The sequence below is a fragment of the Equus caballus genome, chromosome 3, assembly GCF_041296265.1.
Source record: "Equus caballus isolate H_3958 breed thoroughbred chromosome 3, TB-T2T, whole genome shotgun sequence".
NCBI classification, from domain to species: Eukaryota; Metazoa; Chordata; class Mammalia; order Perissodactyla; family Equidae; genus Equus; species Equus caballus.
In genome coordinates, this window is record NC_091686.1 from 120660707 (window position 1) to 120679112 (window position 18406).

The 18406-nt window shown below is 40.1% G+C and overlaps 1 protein-coding gene across 12 annotated transcripts in view; it reads left to right on the top strand.

Moving 5' to 3' along the window:
- The window catches only part of KIAA0232, an 81840-nt gene that overhangs the window by 37113 nt on the left and 26321 nt on the right, over positions 1-18406 (top strand). For all 12 annotated transcript variants that reach the window (XR_011437248.1, XM_023638396.2, XM_023638398.2 and 9 more), the window contains one exon: positions 10061-10198. Coding sequence is in view for 11 of the 12 variants with exons in the window: in XM_023638396.2 (XP_023494164.1) it covers positions 10061-10198 (138 nt within the window). In the remaining variant the exon portion in view is untranslated. The remainder of the gene's footprint in view (positions 1-10060; positions 10199-18406) is intronic.

Sequence of the window (18406 nt, forward strand, 5' to 3'; positions counted from 1 at the left end):
ATTTTAATTTGCATTTCCCTGTTGACGTATGATGTGGAGCATCTTTTCATCTGCTTATTTGCCATCTGTATATCTTCTTTGGTGGAGTGTCTGTTGAGGTCTTTGGCCCATTTTTTAGCCGAGTTGCTTTCTTATTACTGAGTTTGAGTTCTTTGTATATTTTGGATAAGTCTTTTATCAGATGTATCTTTTGCAAATATTTGCTCGCAGTCTGTGGCTTGTCTTCTACTCCTCTTGACATTGTTTTTCACAGAGCGGTTTTTACTTTAATGAAGTCCAGCTTACCCAATTTTTCTTTCATGGATTGTTTACCAGTTGCTTTTTAAAAGAGGCTATTTATTTGTTTACTTGTTTAGTTTGGTGTCTGTTTTGCTTGTCTCATCCTCTCTTTCTTTGACCACCATATTTAAAATAGAAGCCTTCCATTCTCGGTCCTCTTTCCTACTTTATTTTTCTTTATGACGCTTGTTACTACCTGAAATTGTATGATTATTTGTGATGTAATTATTTTTTATTTATTTGTATGCCTCCTCTGCTGGTATATACAATTCTTGAAGTGAGGAACCTTGTCTGCCATGTTTTCTGCTGTATTCCCAGCCCTTAAAACAGTTCCTGGGACGTAGAAGATGCTCAGAAATTTATTGAACAAACAAATACATGTATCCTTCTTTCTCAGCTCGTGTAGGGGAAGCATGACCAGGGTGGGTGCAGATGCTGTGGCTACACACTGGGGCCTGCCCTTCAGGAAAGTTTCTGCAGTTTCTCCCCCAACCTCTGGTGTGTTTTGATTGTGGTAAGATACATACAACATAAAATTGGCCATCTTAACCATTTTTAAGTGTACAATTCAGTGGTATTAAGTATATTCATATTCTTGTGTATGCCTTCAACACCATCCATCTCCAGAACTCTTTTCATCTTGTGAAACTGAAACATTATACCCTTTAAACAATAAGTCGGCATTCTCCTCTCCCCCCAGCTGCTGGTGACTACCGTTGTACTTTCTGTCTTTATGATTTTGACCACTCTTAAGAACCTCATATCTCTGGAATCATACACTGTCTTTTGTGACTAGCTTATTTCACTTTAGCATAATGTTTTCAGGGTTCATGCATGTTGTAGCATGTGTCATGATTTCCTTCTTAAGGCTGAATAAGAATCCATTGTATGGACATGCCGTATTTCACTTAGGTGTCTGTCAGTGGACACTTGGGTATCTTCCACATTTTAGCTGTTGAGAGTAACGCTGCTGTGAACATGGTGTACAGATACCTCTTTGAGACGCTGCTTTCTGTTTTTGGAGGAATATACCCAGAAGTAGAATTGCTTGATCATGTGGTAATTCTGTTTTTAATGTTTTGAGGGGCTGGTCAGTAGTTGCACCATTTTACATTCCCATCAATAGTTTGCAGGGTTTCAATTTCTCCACATCCTCACCAACACTTGTTATTTTCTGTTCTTTTGATGGTATCCATCCCAGTGGGTATGGAGTGGTATCTTATAGTTTCGCTTTGCATTTTCCTAATGATTAGTGATGTTGAGTACCTTTTCATGTGGTTATTGGCCATTTGTGTATCTTCTTAGGAGAAAGCTCTGTCTGTTCAAGTCCTTTGCCCATTTTTGAATCTGGTTGGTTGTTTATTTTGTGGTTGAGTGGTAGGAGTTCTTTATATGTTCTAGATCTTAACCCCTTATCAGATACATGATTTGCAAATATATTCTCCCATTCTATGGGTTGCCTTTTCACTCTGTTTGTAGTGTCTTTTGATACACAAAATTTAAGCATTTTGATGAAGTCCAGTTTGTCTTTTTTTTTTTTTTTGGTTACCTATGCCTGTGGTGTCATATCTAAGAAATTATTGTCAAATCCAATGTCATGAAGCTTTCCCCTTTGTTTCTTCCAAGAGTTTTATAGTTTCAGCTCTTAATAAAGGTCTTTGATCCATTTTGAGTTAGTTTTTTGTATCTGGTGTTAAGTAAGGTCTAACTTCATTCTTTTGCTTGTGGAATTCCCAGCACCATTTGAAAGACTGTCCTTTCCCCATTGAGTGGTCTTGGCACCCTTGTTGAAAGTCATTTGACCATATATACGAGAATCTATTTCTGGGCTCTATATTCTATCCCATTGGTCTACGTGTCTGTCTTTATACCAGTACGACACTGTTTTGTTTACTGTAGCTGTGTTGTGATTTCCTTTAAATCCACTAATTGAATTGTATCTTCCAGCTCAGAGTCCATCATTCTAGAAGTGTAGCTGAAGTATTGCACTATTTATATTTGCCCACATGTTAAATAAGAATTATCCCAGTGCTGATTGCTATGTGAGACTGATCGCTTCTGCATTCAGCAGAGTTCACTGGTTCTTTCAGTCCACTTGTAACGCACTCTTGCAGAATATTCCCATTAGTTTGGCATTTCACTACTTGGAAAAGCTAGCATCTGCAACCTTTTGTTTATAGATTACTGTAATTTTTAACAATGGCAACTGTAAAAATCTGACCCATCCTGGTTCCTCAGGTGTCGCACTATATATACTGCATTTCAACAAACATTCACTCAATAGACATTAATTAAATTTGACACTTAAAGAATATGAAAATAAATTCAGAGTAGGAGTTAGTACTAATAACCAGACCACAAATTCATGTCCACAGATTGCCTGAGATACCTTAATAAAATGTTTTTTTGGTAAAATCTTTTCGTAGAATAGAGAAAACTTTTTGAATATAAATATTGCATTTTTAAAATGCACGTTTCTGCTTTCTCACCATGTGATTGTCCATGATGTGCTGGACATGTGGCAGGCACCAGGAATACAGAGACGACTATGGATGGTCCCTAGGAGACAGCTGCCAGTTTAGGGGTCTGTAAAATGCCTTGGCTGTAGAGCAAGGGACACTGTGCGTGGGAGATGGTGGCAGTCGGAATGACAGTGGACGTACAGGAACAGCCTTGGAGGGAGAAGAAATGCAGAGTGCGTACAAGGTCACAGAAACAGGAAGGGGCCTGATGTTGTGAGGCCAGAAAAGAGTGTGGTGAGGGAGTGGGAGGAGATTAGACTGGGAAAGGCAAGCAGGAACTCAATTCTGAAGAACCTGATGTGCTGTGCTAGGGGATTTATATTTTAGTCTGGAGACAAAAAGACCCATAGCTATATTTAGCCAGCAGTACAGAATGGCATGCACAGTGGGGATAAGCTGGTTGGACAACTGAAGGCAGTGAGGAAATTGTCACTGTTGGCTGAAGACCTAGTAGGAAAAAAAAATGGATGCAGTTAACCTGAAATTATGCTTGTTTCATTGGAGCTATTCATTTTTTAGAGGCAAATTGCAATTCTTTTGAGCAATGAGAAGTAGATTTATTGCTGAGGCCTTTCTTCAAATTCTAGCTACATCTTTCATTCACAACCAACCAAAAATTTGGCCTAAATAGGCTTAAGGGGAAAAAGAAAAAGTCTCATGTAACTAAAATTCCAGAAGTAGGGCTGGCCCCAGCCTGGTTTGATTCAGAGCTTAAGTGTTATTAGGGCTTCTGCTCTGCCTCTCTGCTGCCTCCCTCTGTCGGCTTGGTTTGCCGGCTGCCTGCAGGGTAGAGGGCAAATGACAAAGAGCACAGCAGTTTTGGTTTCTGGCATCATAGTCTCACACGCTTTCTAGAGGTGTGTTCCCTACATTCCCAGCAAAAACCTTTTTTTTGCTCATTTTCAAATGCTCATTTCTAATTGGTCACATGCCTCTCAGCCAATCTTTGGGGCCAAAGGGGTGAGACACGCTGATTTGTATTAAGCCAATTAGGGCCCAGAGATGAGGGTGGCATTAGTCCCATTCAAACACATGTGGTTTTATTCAGAACGCTGTTAACGGGAAGGTGTGGGAGGCAGGGGTGGCTGCCGAGCAGCTCCAGCAGACGTCACCAGTACCAGCTGTATTTCAGAAGGCTGTGTTCTGTTTCTTCCTCCACTTACCAGTTTCCTTCTTGATAGAAGACAGCAAGAGAAAGTCAATACAAATTCTAGCCTTAGATTACCTCACAGTAGTATCTGGAAAAGTACCCGACCATAGGTGTTCTCATGCTGAGGTGTGCGTTAACTGAATCTTTTTTTGGTACTGATCATTGTATTCTGTCTTTAAGATTACGATTTTGAAAAATTATACTTGATTTTATTGAATTTATTGAGTAAATATTTGGCACATGTCTAGTATTTTATGTTTATGTCTAGTGGATATTTAATTAATACAGCATAGGAAACTAAAAATATAACAATAAATAAATTAGCAATATCTTGAATCTTTTTTTATATTATGTTCTTTTAAAATCTGATTTAGTTCAGTGCTATTGGTTAAATAAGTCATAACACATTCACGCACTGCGTGAAGCCAGAAAAAAATTGAATAAGGGAGCTCGCAGACATAATAAGTAGAAAGAGCAGAATGCAGAAAAGTGTATTTAGTATGCTGTTGTTTGTGTAGCTTTTGCTACAGACTTGATAATGTTTCTTAATGAATTCAACCTAAAATTACAAGGCAAAATACACTTTTATGCAAAATGTTTAATGCAGTTAAGTCATTCTAACAGCTAACATTGTCAGAATCACAAATTAATGTCGAGCTGCTTTTTACATTTTCATTCTGTCAGAAGTTAAAACAAGGAGCAGACTCTCCAGCCTCCTACAGGTTTGCAGTGAGTGTGTTGTCCAAGACTAAAATGCAGTTCCACCGGGACTTTTCACACTTTCACACAGTGCAAAGGACATGTCTGTGTCTCAAAATCTGCTTAACTGTTCAGTTGAGAAGCTTCCACCTAACTTTCACTTGGAAGTGATTGATCAACAGTGTGATGACATGCTGAAAGGCAAATGTCAAGAGAAGAACCTAATGATTCTATAAATGCCTTCTAAGCAATTAATATGTTCAGTTAAACTCACGCCTGTGGATTAATATCGGTATTTGGCAGTATCTATGTGAAAAGACATTTTCAAAGATGAGATACATAAAATGGTATTATAAATCAGTATCGATGGGGCAGTAAGGTAAGAAAAAGAAAGAAAAGACATCCAGGTTTGGAAAGGAAGAACTAAAACTATCCTTATTCATATGTGACGTGATCTTATATATTGAAAATCCTAGGAATGAAATTAAGAAAATTTCATTTACCATAGTATCAAAAAGGATAAAATACTTAGGAATAAATTTAACAAAAGAAATGCAAAACTTGTACACTAAAAACTATAAAACGTCATTGAAAGAAATCAAAGACGACGTAATAAATGGAAAAACATCCCATGTTCGTGATCAGAAGATGTAACATTACTAAGATAGCAGTGCTCCCATGCTGATCTGCAGCCTCAAGGCGGTCTGTATCAGAATCCCAGCTGCCTTATTGCAGAAATTGGCAAGCTGATCCTAAAATTCATATGGAAATGTGAGGGACCCAGAATAGCCAAAAAAATCTTGAAAAAGAAGAACCAAGTCGGAGGACTCACACTTCCCAATTTCAAACTTACTACAAGGCTCCAGTCATCAAGATAGTTTGGTACTTGTATGGAATGGATGTATGAAATGAAACTGAGAGTCTGGAAATTAACCTTTAGATTTATGGTTAGTTTGTTTACAAGACCACCCAATGGGGAAAGAATAGTTTTTTCAACAAAAGGTGCTGGCACAACAGGGTAGTCAAATGTAAGAGAATGAGGTTGGACTCCTACCTCATACCGCATACAAATATTAACTCAAAATGGATTATAGACCTAAATGAAAGAACTAAAACTATAAAACTCTTAGAAGAAAACGTAGGAGTAAATCATCATGACTTGGATTAGGCAGTGGTCTCTTAGACATAACCCCAAAGCACAAGCTGCCCAAGATAACATCAATGAATTAGACTTCATCACAATGAAAAACTTTTGTGCTTCAAAGGATATCATCGAGAAAGTGAAAAGACAACCTATAGAATTGGAAAAATATTTGCAAATCATATGTGTGATAAGGAGCGTGTATTCAGAATAAGTTAAAAATGGGCAAAAAATTGAGTAGATATCCATCTGAAGAAGATATACAAATGACCAATAAGCACATGAAAAGATGCTCAACGTCGTTAGTTGTTAAGGAAATCAAAACCGTGGTGAGATGCCGCTTTATACCCACTAGAATGGCTAAAACAGAAAACACAGACAAAACAAATGTTGATGAGGATGTAGAGAAATTGGAACCCTCAAACATTGCTAGTATGATTGTGCAATTTGTAGCTGCTTTGAAAAATAGTCTGGCGCGTCTTCCAAAGGTTGAACATACAGTTACTACTTGACCCAGCAATTCTACTCCTAGGTATTTAACCAAGAGAATTGAAAATATATGTCCATACTGAAACTTGTATATGAATGTCCATTGCAGTATTATTTGTAAAAGCCAAAAGGTAGAAACAACCCAAATGTCCACCAGTAGATGAATAGATAAACAAGATGTGGTACATCTGTGCAATGGGCTGTTATTCATTCGTAAATGAAGTACTGACACGTGTCACCATTTGGGTGAGCCTTCAACATATCACACTGAGTGAAAGAAGCCAGACACAAAGGGAGATACATTGTGTAATTTCATTTACATGAAATGTCCACTATAGGCACACTCATAGAGACAGCAGATTAGTGGTTACCAGTTACTTGGGGGAGAGAGGAATGGGAAGTGACTGCTCATGGGTACAGGGTTTCTTTTTGAGGTGATGAAAATCTTTTAAAATTAGATAGTGGTAATTGTTGCATAACCCTGTGAATTACACTAAAAACCAATGAACTGGACACTTTAAGAGTCAGTATTGTGGTATGTGAATTGTATGTCAGTAAAGCTGTTATAAAGAAAAGGAGCATTAACAGATGAACATTTGTAGTTGATTTTGATGGTAGAGAACACTAACTCTGAAGCCCAGTTAAGCAAATGTTCTCTCGCCCCCAAAAAGAGCTCCATTCTACTCATTAGTAGATATGAATTACAAAAAAATTGTATTGAATTATACTTTGAATTTCATCAATAAAAAAATTGTGAAAATTTCTTTTCTTTTTTTTTGTAGAAATCCCTACATTATATCCTTGATTTATCCTCTTGGCCTGTAAAGTGTCAAATATTTACTACCTGGCCTTTTACCGACAAAGTTTGCTGTCCCTTGCTGTGGCACATTGTTTCTTCTGCCTGGTGTTCCCCCTCACCCTAGCCCAGACTTCCATTCATTCTGTAAGACTCTGCTTCAGTGACCTTCCTTCTGTAGGAAGCCTTTGCTTACCAACCAGGCCAAGAAAAGAATGTGCCTCTTTTGTGTTTCCTAAGTGCTTTCAGTAGACCTTTACAATATCGGCAGCCATGCCGCAGTTGTTCGCTCACGTGTCTATTTCGCACTGGACTGTGTACCTGTGGCAGGCAGGGACTGTGTTGTATTCGTTCTTATATTCCTAGTGCCACAAAGAAGACACCTAATTGATTGCTGGATGAATGGATGGATCCATATTCATGTATAAACAAAGGGATGCCAGCCAGGAGACATAAAGCTAGTGCCAGATGCCTGCTCTAGGTGGAGGTGGACAGGGGTATTTCTCATTTCTCTATTCTTGACGCGTATGTTTTCCAGTAAGAAAACAGAAACTTTTGACTATTAGAGGAGTATGACCTAATTACAAGAAGAATAATAGTACACTACCCCTACTCACCAAGAGACAAGCTCCTTGGTAATCTCTTAGTACCTTTCTCTCAAACTTTTAATGCACATTAAGGGGGGTGTGTGTGTATTTTAACTAAAAATGAGATGATACTGTTGCATAAACTACTTCTCGTATATATTGTGAATAGCTTTTCATGTCAATAAATATGCTTCATAATGTCTTCAATGGCTATAATATCTTGTTGCCTGGATGAGTCATAACTTATTTAACCAAGTCCTTCTTATTTGACATTTAGGTGGTTTCTACATGTTTGCCATTGTTGACAGCTGTTTGATAGACATCACCTTAGCTAACTGTGCACACTTTGGTGATTATTTCCTTAGGCTAAATTCCCAGAAGTAGAATTATTGGATTAACAGTACATGTACAGGGGCCAGCCCGGTGGCACGGTGGTTAAATTCGTATGTTCTGCTTCGGTGGCCCGGGGTTTGCCGGTTTGGATCCCGGGTGCGGACCTATGCACTGCTTGTCAAGCCGTGCTGTGGCAGGTGTCCCACATATAAACTAGAGGAAGATGGGCACGAATGTTAGCTCAGGGCCGGTCTTCTTCAGCAATAAGAGGAGAATTGGCAGCAGATATTAGCTCAGGGCTAATCTTCCTCAAAAAAAAAAGGTGCATGTACACATTTAAGATGTTTGGTACGTGTTGTCAAACTGCCGTCCAAAGGACCGCGTGTCCATGTGGAGTTTGAAGGTCCCTCTGTCTGTATAATAAAGCTGTATTAGGGCCTTTGAGTGTGCGTCACTTCTGCTGAGCCACAATACAGCTTCAGCAGACACGCGCTTACACTGCTCAGGAAGGAGAAAGCCGATCTCAGCAGCTCGAACAAAAATGAGTCGTGTTTTCAATAATTACACAAATAACTTTTATACCCCCTTTGTTTTATACCCTATGAACAATAGAGAAAATGGCAACATTTTTCTCTGCCTTCAGAAGCTTCAGATCTCCATTGCTAGGGTTCTGTCTTCTGTTCCTATTAAAGGACAAGCCCTATCTCCAGAAAATATCATTGATCAAAAATGTCAGGTTTCAAGTGTGGTCTAGCCAAACATGTTAGATAAATGGAAACATAGTTCTTACTTGACCATCAAGCACATTTTCTCTTGGAAAATGGAATTGACACCACTCAGCCAGAAAATGTTTTTCAGGTTCATGAGATCTGCAGACATGCCCATGAAATTAAGTAAAAGTATGCTAATTACAATGAGTGAAGAGGGAAGCGTGTTTTCTCCCACTCTTATCTGGTGGCATAAAAGTCATTTTTATGCATTGAATCAAAGTAAAAATTGGGTTAGACAGTTTGATAGTGTATGATTTGATGTTAAAAAATCTTTTGAATTAATTATTATTATGCTTTCCCTGCTTTATCTCATCTCACTCATTTACTCACGTCTGTTTCCTGAGGGCCCACTGTAAGCCAAGTATTCTTCTAAGTAATTTTCTTAATTTTGCCACTGTCGATCTTTCTAATCTGTTTTTTCCCTTGTTGTCTGTCCACTGGTTTTAATTATCAAATGAGAGGCTCTTTTAAAGATGAAACAAAGTAGCAAAGCAATTAAAAATATTAAAGTTCCAGTTTAGGGAAATACCTGAGTAAACCTGTATCTTGGAATATTTAAAGCCAAAGAATTTGTAGTAACATGGGGATAATGTTTACAATATAATAAGTTAAATCAAGTCCAAAATTATACAAATAGTGTGAATTCAATTATGTGGGGTTTTTTAAAGCATACAAAAAAGACCAAATGAAGCAGATCAAATTGTTCTAGTTTTCACTGGGTGGTAAGATCATGGGTGATTTTGCCTTCTTATTCCTGCTTTTCAAGTTTTCTTCAGATTTCTATAATGGCATGTATAATCAAGGGAAAAAACCTTAAAATACTGACAAAATATTTTATAGCTGTTGTTTTTAGACTACAAGATACAGAAAATAGGGATTGAAGCATTTAACTGTTGATGTTAAAATCTGATAGTAATGTGAACATCCATTATTGCAGAGTGGGAAAGACAGAAGAGAAAACTTTTAATTGTGTATATAGTTTAGAATTTATACTGAAATTTAAATGATAATATTTACGTACAAATGTCTGAGTCATTTATTAGCATTCACTATAAATATAAGTGGGTCAGATTTATTAAGATGATAAATAATAATCTTAATAGGTACCCACCAAATGGACTGTCCTGAAGTGCACTGAGTGACAGTGCTCTGTGCTCTCTTCATTGATCTGTGGGCACCATCTGTGAATGGATGTATCTGGTAGGGCAATGTATGTGTAAGCATGTGGAAAATAATTGTGTTTGAAACTTGCTGTTTAACCATGTTCATTGAACCTTGTCCAATCTTCTTTTAGGAGAATGACATCTTCCTGGGCTGGGAAAAAGGAGCTTCTAAGAAATGGGGAAAGAGTAAGAAAAAGTGCTCAGATCTAACTGTAGAAGAAATGAAAAAACAGGCTGCTGTCCAGTGTCTTCGATCTGCCTCTGATGAGGTAGGTTTGCATTTTATTTCTAATACTTCAGAGGAGGAAGAGGGGGCAGGGGAGTGTTTTTTTAAAAGTTTACAAATACAACATCTCGACCAAAAATCTTAGAGAAGTAAACCATTCATCATCTCACCACTGTAATGTGAGCATTGTCACCTGTTCCTTTTTGACGTGTTTCTATATATACACAAAATCTTGTATCCTTTTTGCCCATTTAACATATATTTCATCTTGTTATTACATTATCTTTATTCTTTTTAGTGGCTAAGTTATATTTAATCAAATAATATTCCAACAGCAATATAATATGCTGGTTATTACTGGATATTTTGCTTGTTCTTGATTTTTTGTTATGCTGTCTAGAATATTTTCATGTGTGCCTTTTCCATGGTCTATATTATTTCTTTTGGATACATTTCTAGAAGTGGGATAGCAGTTTTAACATTTTAAGAACACTATATTTGCTTATGATTCATAAACTTTTTATTTTTTATTTATTTTTTTGGTGAGGAAGGTTGGCCCCGAGCTAACATTGGTTGCCAGTCTTCCTCTTTTTGCTGGAGGAAAATTGTCGCTGAGTTAACATCTGTGCCAGTCTTCATCTGCTTTGTATGTGGGATGCTGCCACAGCGTGGCTTGATGAGTGGTGTGTAGGTTTGCCTATGGGATCTGAACCCCAGGCTGCCGAAGCAGAGCACGCCAGCTTAACCCCTACACCACCAGGCCGGCCCCATGATTCATAATTTTTTGCTTTTTAGAAAATAAAAGATTATTAATCTTTTAACACTTCATATAAAATATTGCTCATGTCCTTCAGCATCCTGAAATAACAAAACAGTTTTAGAATATAATCACCTATTTAATACTATGCATTCTTGTTTTGTTACTCACTGTAAGATGTAATCTCTGAGGTCATAACTACTTAGAAGATTATTTTGCTTTTACCATGCTATTTGACGTGGTGTCGTTTAAGTAACTTTATAATGTGAAGTTAAATTGAAAGGGTTCATACAAGTTATCTAGAGAGGATCCGTCCACCAGAAGCTTCCTTCCTGAACTACGCTATCTGATGGTCTGAGGCTGGGATGACCAGCTTTGCTCCGTTTGGTAATCGGTAGGAGTTTATCGTGCCTGGCTACCACCTACCACATGTGATTTTAAAGCTCGTTCAGTGGTCCCCAGCTGTGTGTTCTCACGCTACTTAGAATTGTCTGTCAGAGCCCAACTCCCTGGCACGTACTCGTGGTATCTCTCGTGTGTCTCAGGTAGCAGGCCCTCACATCCTAAACTGCATTGTTCGTTTCTGTCTGCCTTCCTGACTCTCCTCCTTGGGTGGCAAAACTGTGAGTTACCCATCTTTTCATCTCCTAGTGCTGAGCAGATTGAATACCGATCGCATAGAAGGTACTGAATTTCTCTTGACTTGAACACTCCATTTTTAAAGAGTCTGTCCTTTTCATCTTACCCTGCTTTTTTTTTTTTTTCTCGTTCCACTGTTTTTTTCTTCCCCATCCCTTTAATTTTTAATTTATTTTTTGGTGAGGAAGATGGGCCCTGAGGTAACATCTGTTGCCAATCTTCCTGGGTTTTTTTTTCCGCTTCAGGAAGATTGTCCCTGAGCTGACATATATGCCAGTCTTTCTCTATTTTATATGTGGCATGCCACTGCAGTATGGCTTGACGAGCAGTGTATACGTCCGCGCCCAGGATCTGAACCTGCCAACCCTGGGCTTCCGAAGCAGAGCTTGTGAACTCAACCACTATGCCACTGAGCTGGCACCCCCACCTCTTTAATTTTTAACCTTTCATTTCTGGAGACTGCTGCCTCATAGATTAGGGGATAGTTTAGAAGTTAGTGCTCATGTGGCCATCTTAGTCAGGTACCATTTCATTACAGCAAGTAGGAACATAACCTAGTTTAAGAAGAAATGGGACTTTACATAAAGATACAGGAATACCTCACTGAAACCAAGTGCTGGAGGTGGTGGCCTGAACTGGGAACTAAATGATTGGCAGCCAAAGTCATTTTCTCTAATGACCCACAATCTCTCGTCTGCTTCTCTCTTTGCTTCTGGGTCATTCCTTCTCTATCTGAAGTCTGGCCTTTTCTTCTTCAGTGTACACATGGTGAAAAAACAACCATTCCAGCCCCAGCCCAGCATAACTGCTGGAGGCTAGTACCCAACACCATTCAATTAGAGAATCTGATCGGTTAGGCATGGGCCAGAAGTCTACCCTTGATTTGATAGGCTTCTGGGAGGGGACAGAGTTGCCTGGAGGTCCACTCCTTCAGCAGTGGCTTTGAGTGATGGACAGTCCTTAGAGAAAAGGGGATGATTGGGGCCGGCCTGGTGGCATAGCAGTTAAGTTCATGCACTCTGCTTGAGTGACCCGGGTTCGCCAGCCTGGATCCTGGTCGCAGACCTATGCACTGCTTATCAAGCCATGCTGTGGCAGGCATCCCACATATAAAGTAGAGGAAGATGGGCATGGATGTTAGCTCAGGGCCAGTCTTCCTCAGCAAAAAGAGGAGGATTGGCAGTTGATGTTAGCTCAGGGCTAATCTTCCTCAAAAAAAAAAAAAAAAGAAGGGGGTGGGGATGGTTGGACAATTACCCAAAAGTAAAGGTGTTTTCTGCATGACACTGAAGGAATAGATTGGTAAAGTAATTTGCAGCTTTTAAAGGAATTCAAAATGCAGATGGTTTCTAAAGTGAGAGGTTAGTTCAGGTAAATTCTTTGAGCAAAATCTGAAGAACCTGCTGAGTCATGGTTGGGAGGAAAATATGAGTAGCGAGTTTCAATCTGGGAAAGGATCTTATTTCTGCTTTGGACCAAAGTCGCTGAGAAATGACTCTAGCCTTTGACTCACGGTGAAGCTGAGTGGAAAAACAAGGACAGCTGAAATCAGCCGTGAAGAAATGAGGAGTGTGGATGCCTTATTGTAGCATACTGAAGACGCTGCTCCCATAGCTTGTTCAGTTTGTGTATAGTTCATCGTGGCTGAGTATGCTGTGTGCTGGAAGGAACTTGGTGTGAAGTAGAAACAGTGCAAGGGAAGGATTGTGGCTCACAGAGGTCTTTTATTCTTTACGTTGTTGCTTTGGAAAAATGCTTTCCTTTACCTGGCTGGCAAAGGTGGGATTTTTGTTTTCAAACCCAATGAAGCATTTGTCCTATCTTATTCTTTCCTTCTCATTTTATAAAAAATTATTGCATTGCTTTTTCCTAATAACGATTGTTTTTAATTTTATCAAATTAAAATAGGCTGAGGAAATGAATGTGCCAGGCAGATACCAGGAGCTGGGTGAATGCTCGGGGAACCCCAGTGCCCTGTTCCAGAGCTGCCTGCTGTCCTGTGTGTGTCAACACCCAGACCCCGGAAGCCAGCTCTCCTGGCTCTTGGGAGCCAGTGGAAAGAACTTGAAAAGAACCCTCTTTAATTATGGCCTGTGACAATAGAGAGGAATCACTGTGGTTGTTGATGAATTGTAGGCCATCTGTGTGTCCCCTGGCTTTTCTTTCTAGTCTTTCTGGTGGATTTAATGAAAAGAAAGGAACAAAGAGGCCCTACATAGGATATTATAATGCAAAAGTTTTATTTCATGTTTTGGCCGCAGGGAATGTTTGCATATGGGTATGTTGTTCATTTCTTAAATATGGAGGGTGGTAACGTTCGTGGTTCTCTGCTTCATTTTCCACCCAGTCTAAATGCTGGCACTTTACAGTCAGTCCCAACTGACCAGAATCAAAAGCCACTAATGGGTTTAGAGTTTAGTTGATTAAAATGTTAATCACATAATTATGAGACAGTAACATAGGTGATGTTCTCCTTATAGTAAGTAGGTAGGTAGGGAGAGGTGATGTTATGCATTATATGTAAACTGAGTTCTTTTCTCCTTACTTTGTGTGTGCCTGTCTGACACTTACAGGGGCATTGTTAGCGCTCTGCAGAAGGAGCGTCCTGGTTAGGTAGAGCAGCTGACACTTACAGGCGAATGTTAGCGTTCTGCAGAAGCAGCGTCCTGGTTAGGTAGAGCGGCTGACACTTACAGGCGAATGTTAGCGCTCTGCAGAAGCAGCGTCCTGGTTAGGTAGAGGGCTGACTTCTCTGGCTCCACCTTTACATCCTTGTCATGTGACACTGCTCCTCCACTTTGTTCTTGCAACAAGTTTTACCCCACATTACGGCACATCTCTGTGACCTGCTCAGCTCAATATTTCATCTGAGAGATGTCGCCAAGACAGTATGGAAACTCAGTTATGTCAAAATTTAATTTTATATGCTGATTAAAATTTGGCGACACCTGTGAAGACCTGTAAGCGGTGGGTGCGTACTTGTTCCTCCCGGAGATCACGAGCTTTCGTGTGCTTTGTTGTTTGTTAGGTCCCACGGTAACTGCCTTTGCTCAACCCCTTCATTTGCACATTTGAATAACATACAGTTCTCTGGGGGTTTGTTTTCTAGAACATGTTTTGCGTTTGCTTCAATTGCAGTTAATAATGGGGCCTGTGAAGAGAAACGGGGCGACTCGCGCTTCCCCTGGAGGGGTGTTTTGTGCTGTGACGGTGTCCTGAGCTGCCGTGCGTTGTTGAATAGACCAGACCTCCCTCCCTCTAGAAATCATAGAGCAGAATGTTGAACTGTGCCAGCTGTTGTGTTTTTGAATCCTCAAGTTTACTTGGTTCTGTTTATCCCCAAAGTTAGAGCTTTTTATACTGTTTGTTTTTGTTTTTTTAATAATTAATTATGTTTCCATTTTATTTTGATTGAGCAACTTCAAACTGAATCAAAGCTGGTATTTTGTCTCCCGTTTTGGGAATCATCAGAAGGTTAGAAACTCGACAACACTATGTTTGGGGAGAGGGAAAGGTGGAACACAAAGACGGCTAATTTCAGTCAGGAGTTTGTAAAGGAACGGTGTTGCCGCGTGCTCTGGGGCCCTGCCTGCACCTGAGATTGCAGAGAGACAGGGAAGTTTCTGCCCCAGGTACTGTGGAGTTTTACTGCACTTGCCAGTATTCTCACATTCAGCTATGCCCGCCAGTGAAGTTCTTTTTCCCAGTAAAAGTACATAGTACATCTTAGTATTTTTCGTATGTATTGTTTATATGCTATACAGAGTTGTATATACAAAAACCATGTAAAATATTTCATGGCAGTTTATTTTCTGGATTAATTTTGACCATATATAATAATTATTTCTTTGCATGCTGACAAATGAACTTAACTCATTTTGGATAATAACAGAGCGTCAGAACTATGAGAAGTAACATTTGTTGAGCACTTCAAATGTACAAGGTACCTGTCTGCGTGCTCTGTGTCTGTTGTAGGGAGGTGATGCTGTGCTCCCTCTACCGGCCAGACCCCTGAGAAGCCAGTGGTGTCGAACGCTGAGAATGCTCACAATTGCTGTGTTGTCGCAGGCGGCCCTACTTGAGGAAGCCTGGTTATCTTCTTGGGTATAGATGGAGCTGAGTCATTCAAGGAAACCTGTAGGCACTTAGGAGGGTTTTGGCTTTTCCTCTGAGAAGCCGTAAAGTGTTGGAGGGTTTGGAGCAGAGGGGTGATGTAACCTGACTTCAGTGCTCCTAGGATCCCACGGGCTGCTGCCCTGAGGCTGGATGGATGGGTGAGGCTGGGTAGATGGAGGGGCAGAGGCAGACTCAGAGAAAGCAGTGAAGCAGCTGTTATAGTAGTCTGGAAGGTACATGAGGGTGAGGACTGACTGGATTCCAAATGTATTTGGAAGGTACTGCTAAGAGGGTTGGATTTGGGGTGGAGAAAAAGGGAGGAGTCGGGGAAGACAGCCAAGGTTTTTGGTCTGAGCAACTGCAAGGATAGAGTTTCCATTTCCTGAGGAAAAGGAAGTTAGGGAAGCAGCACTAATTTGTAGGTGAGTGGGTCTGAATAAAGATGCAAATGTGAGATGCATGTGAGAGAGCTAAGTGAAGATTTTGGAAAGCAGTTGGATATGCATGTCTGGGGTTGGTGGGGTGGGTGGTTTGGGGGAGAAGGTTAAATAATAGACTGTTTGCTTGTTGGTTGGGCTAGAGCTTGCAGTCTCACATGTGTCCAGGGGCCAAGTAGGAAGCTAAATGAATGAGACATGGGGAGAGGTGAGGCCTGTGGTAAATGGCAGAGCACATCCATCACGGCTCCAGCTGATCGCTGTCCTGGCACATGTGCTCCTAGTGGTGCCGGGTCTTCTGATCGCTTTTTAGAAAAGGTGGAAAGTGGGGATTTTTACAGGAAATTTCTGAAATATCAAATGTTGAAAAGTGAGGATATAAGAAAAGAAACAAATGGGAGGGACTGCTACAAAAATTTGAGGGTGAGATGAGCAAAAGGGCATAAAAAGAGGCACATGTAGGACTATGGGATGGGATATAAAACAGACTGAGCACTTGAAGGGTGGAAAGGCAGACCTAGGAAAAGGGATAGAGAACAGAGCAGCGACTACCTGTGTGCCTAGCTTAGGAGATCAATTACTATAAAAACAGCTGAAGGGGCCCCATAGGCCCTTGCCTGATGGCTTTTCTCCTCATCTCTGCCAGAGGTGACCTCTGAACTTGGTATCTGTCTTTCCCATGCATATTTTCATACTTTTACTAGATATTGTTTGAGGAGATTCACAAATATGTGACTATTTTGTATATCAACTTTATATTAATGGTACCATGCTGTATCTATTTTGCAACTTCTTTTAGTTAACATTTTTAAAGACTTATCTGTGTTTGATAGTATCTTATAATTTTTTTTTCACTGCTAAATAGTTGTCCGTTGTAAGACTGCAAAGCTATTTATTCTTCTGGTAATGGTCCTCTCAGTTGTTTCCCATTTGGGGCTGTTACAAAGAGTGCAGCAAGGAATGTTCTTGTATGCCTATCCTTGTGCATATATACAGTGCTTTTTCTAGAGTATATACTTAGGCATCAGGTTGGTAGATGAATGTCGGTGTTTCTTTTTTTAACCCTTTTAGCATGACAGGCTTCAGTGTTTGATGAAGGCTATGGCCCTAACCGGAAAGATATATGTAAGCTTTTATTGTATACCCATTGGTGGGTTCCTCTAGAGTTGATGCACCCTAGATTAGAGAGAACTGTTCAAAGTTCTACTTTGGGGAACTTGACTATTCTTGTTAATTGAATAGTGAAGTGTGACAAATAGTATGTCAGACATTCAACCCAGAGCCTTCCAAGCTTCTGTGCCTGAATCTCCTTCAGGAGTTTAGTTGTTACAGGAGGAACATGGATATCTGAAGGGAAAAGACACTGCCATCTCCAAATTAAAGTAGGAAACAGGACTTTTTAATTTTTTTTGAGGAAGATTAGCTCTGAGCTAACTGCTGCCAATCCTCCTCTTTTTGCTGAGGAAGACTGGCCCTGAGCTAACATCCATGCCCATGTTCCTCTGCTTTATATGTAGGATGCCCACCACAGCATGGCTTGCCAAGCAGTGCCATGTCTGCACCTGGGATCCAAACTGGCGAACCCTGGGCCACCGAAGCGCACTTAACTGCTGCACCGCTGGGCTGGCCCCAGGACATTTTTCTCTATATATTGAAAAATATGGTCTGTCTAGATCAACAGGATGCTGCGGTGAACTAGGAAAGCTGAAGAATTTAATTCAAGTTGAAGTATTTTCCTCTTTTTGAGACAATGAAATGGAGGCTCAGAGAAACCAAATAACTTTTCCAGCTTTTACACAGCACCGTGTCTGACGCATCCGGATGCTGCTCTCCCTGCGAAAGAATGATGCCAAGCAGGGCTACCTTTGTCTTTAGGCCTTTATTTAATTAAGCCTTGGTTAGTCAAGTTATTGATCATTACTTAAAACAGAGGTTGACATTCTCTACTTCCTGTGACAAATTTTAACCGTCTTTTGTCCATCACTCCAAGAGGACGTACATCTCTACTTCCCTGGCACATAATAAGTATTTGATAATATTTATCCACTGGATACTTCTCTCCTCCTCTATATCGTATTCTAGAGAGCAAATGTAAATAAGAGCTGGAGGCAGGCCAGTGGGTAGATTTTTCTAGATCCTCCTGTGGTTCAGGAGGGGAATCACAATCTTCTTGTGGCTACCTTGACAGAAACAGCTTTTTGTTTGTTTGGGTTTTAGAAATTTTTTTAATCTTTGAATGGCTGTGGGCCAGGGATGTTTATTCCACCTAGCCACATGCCCCAGCATTCCCCTGTCTTCTGCC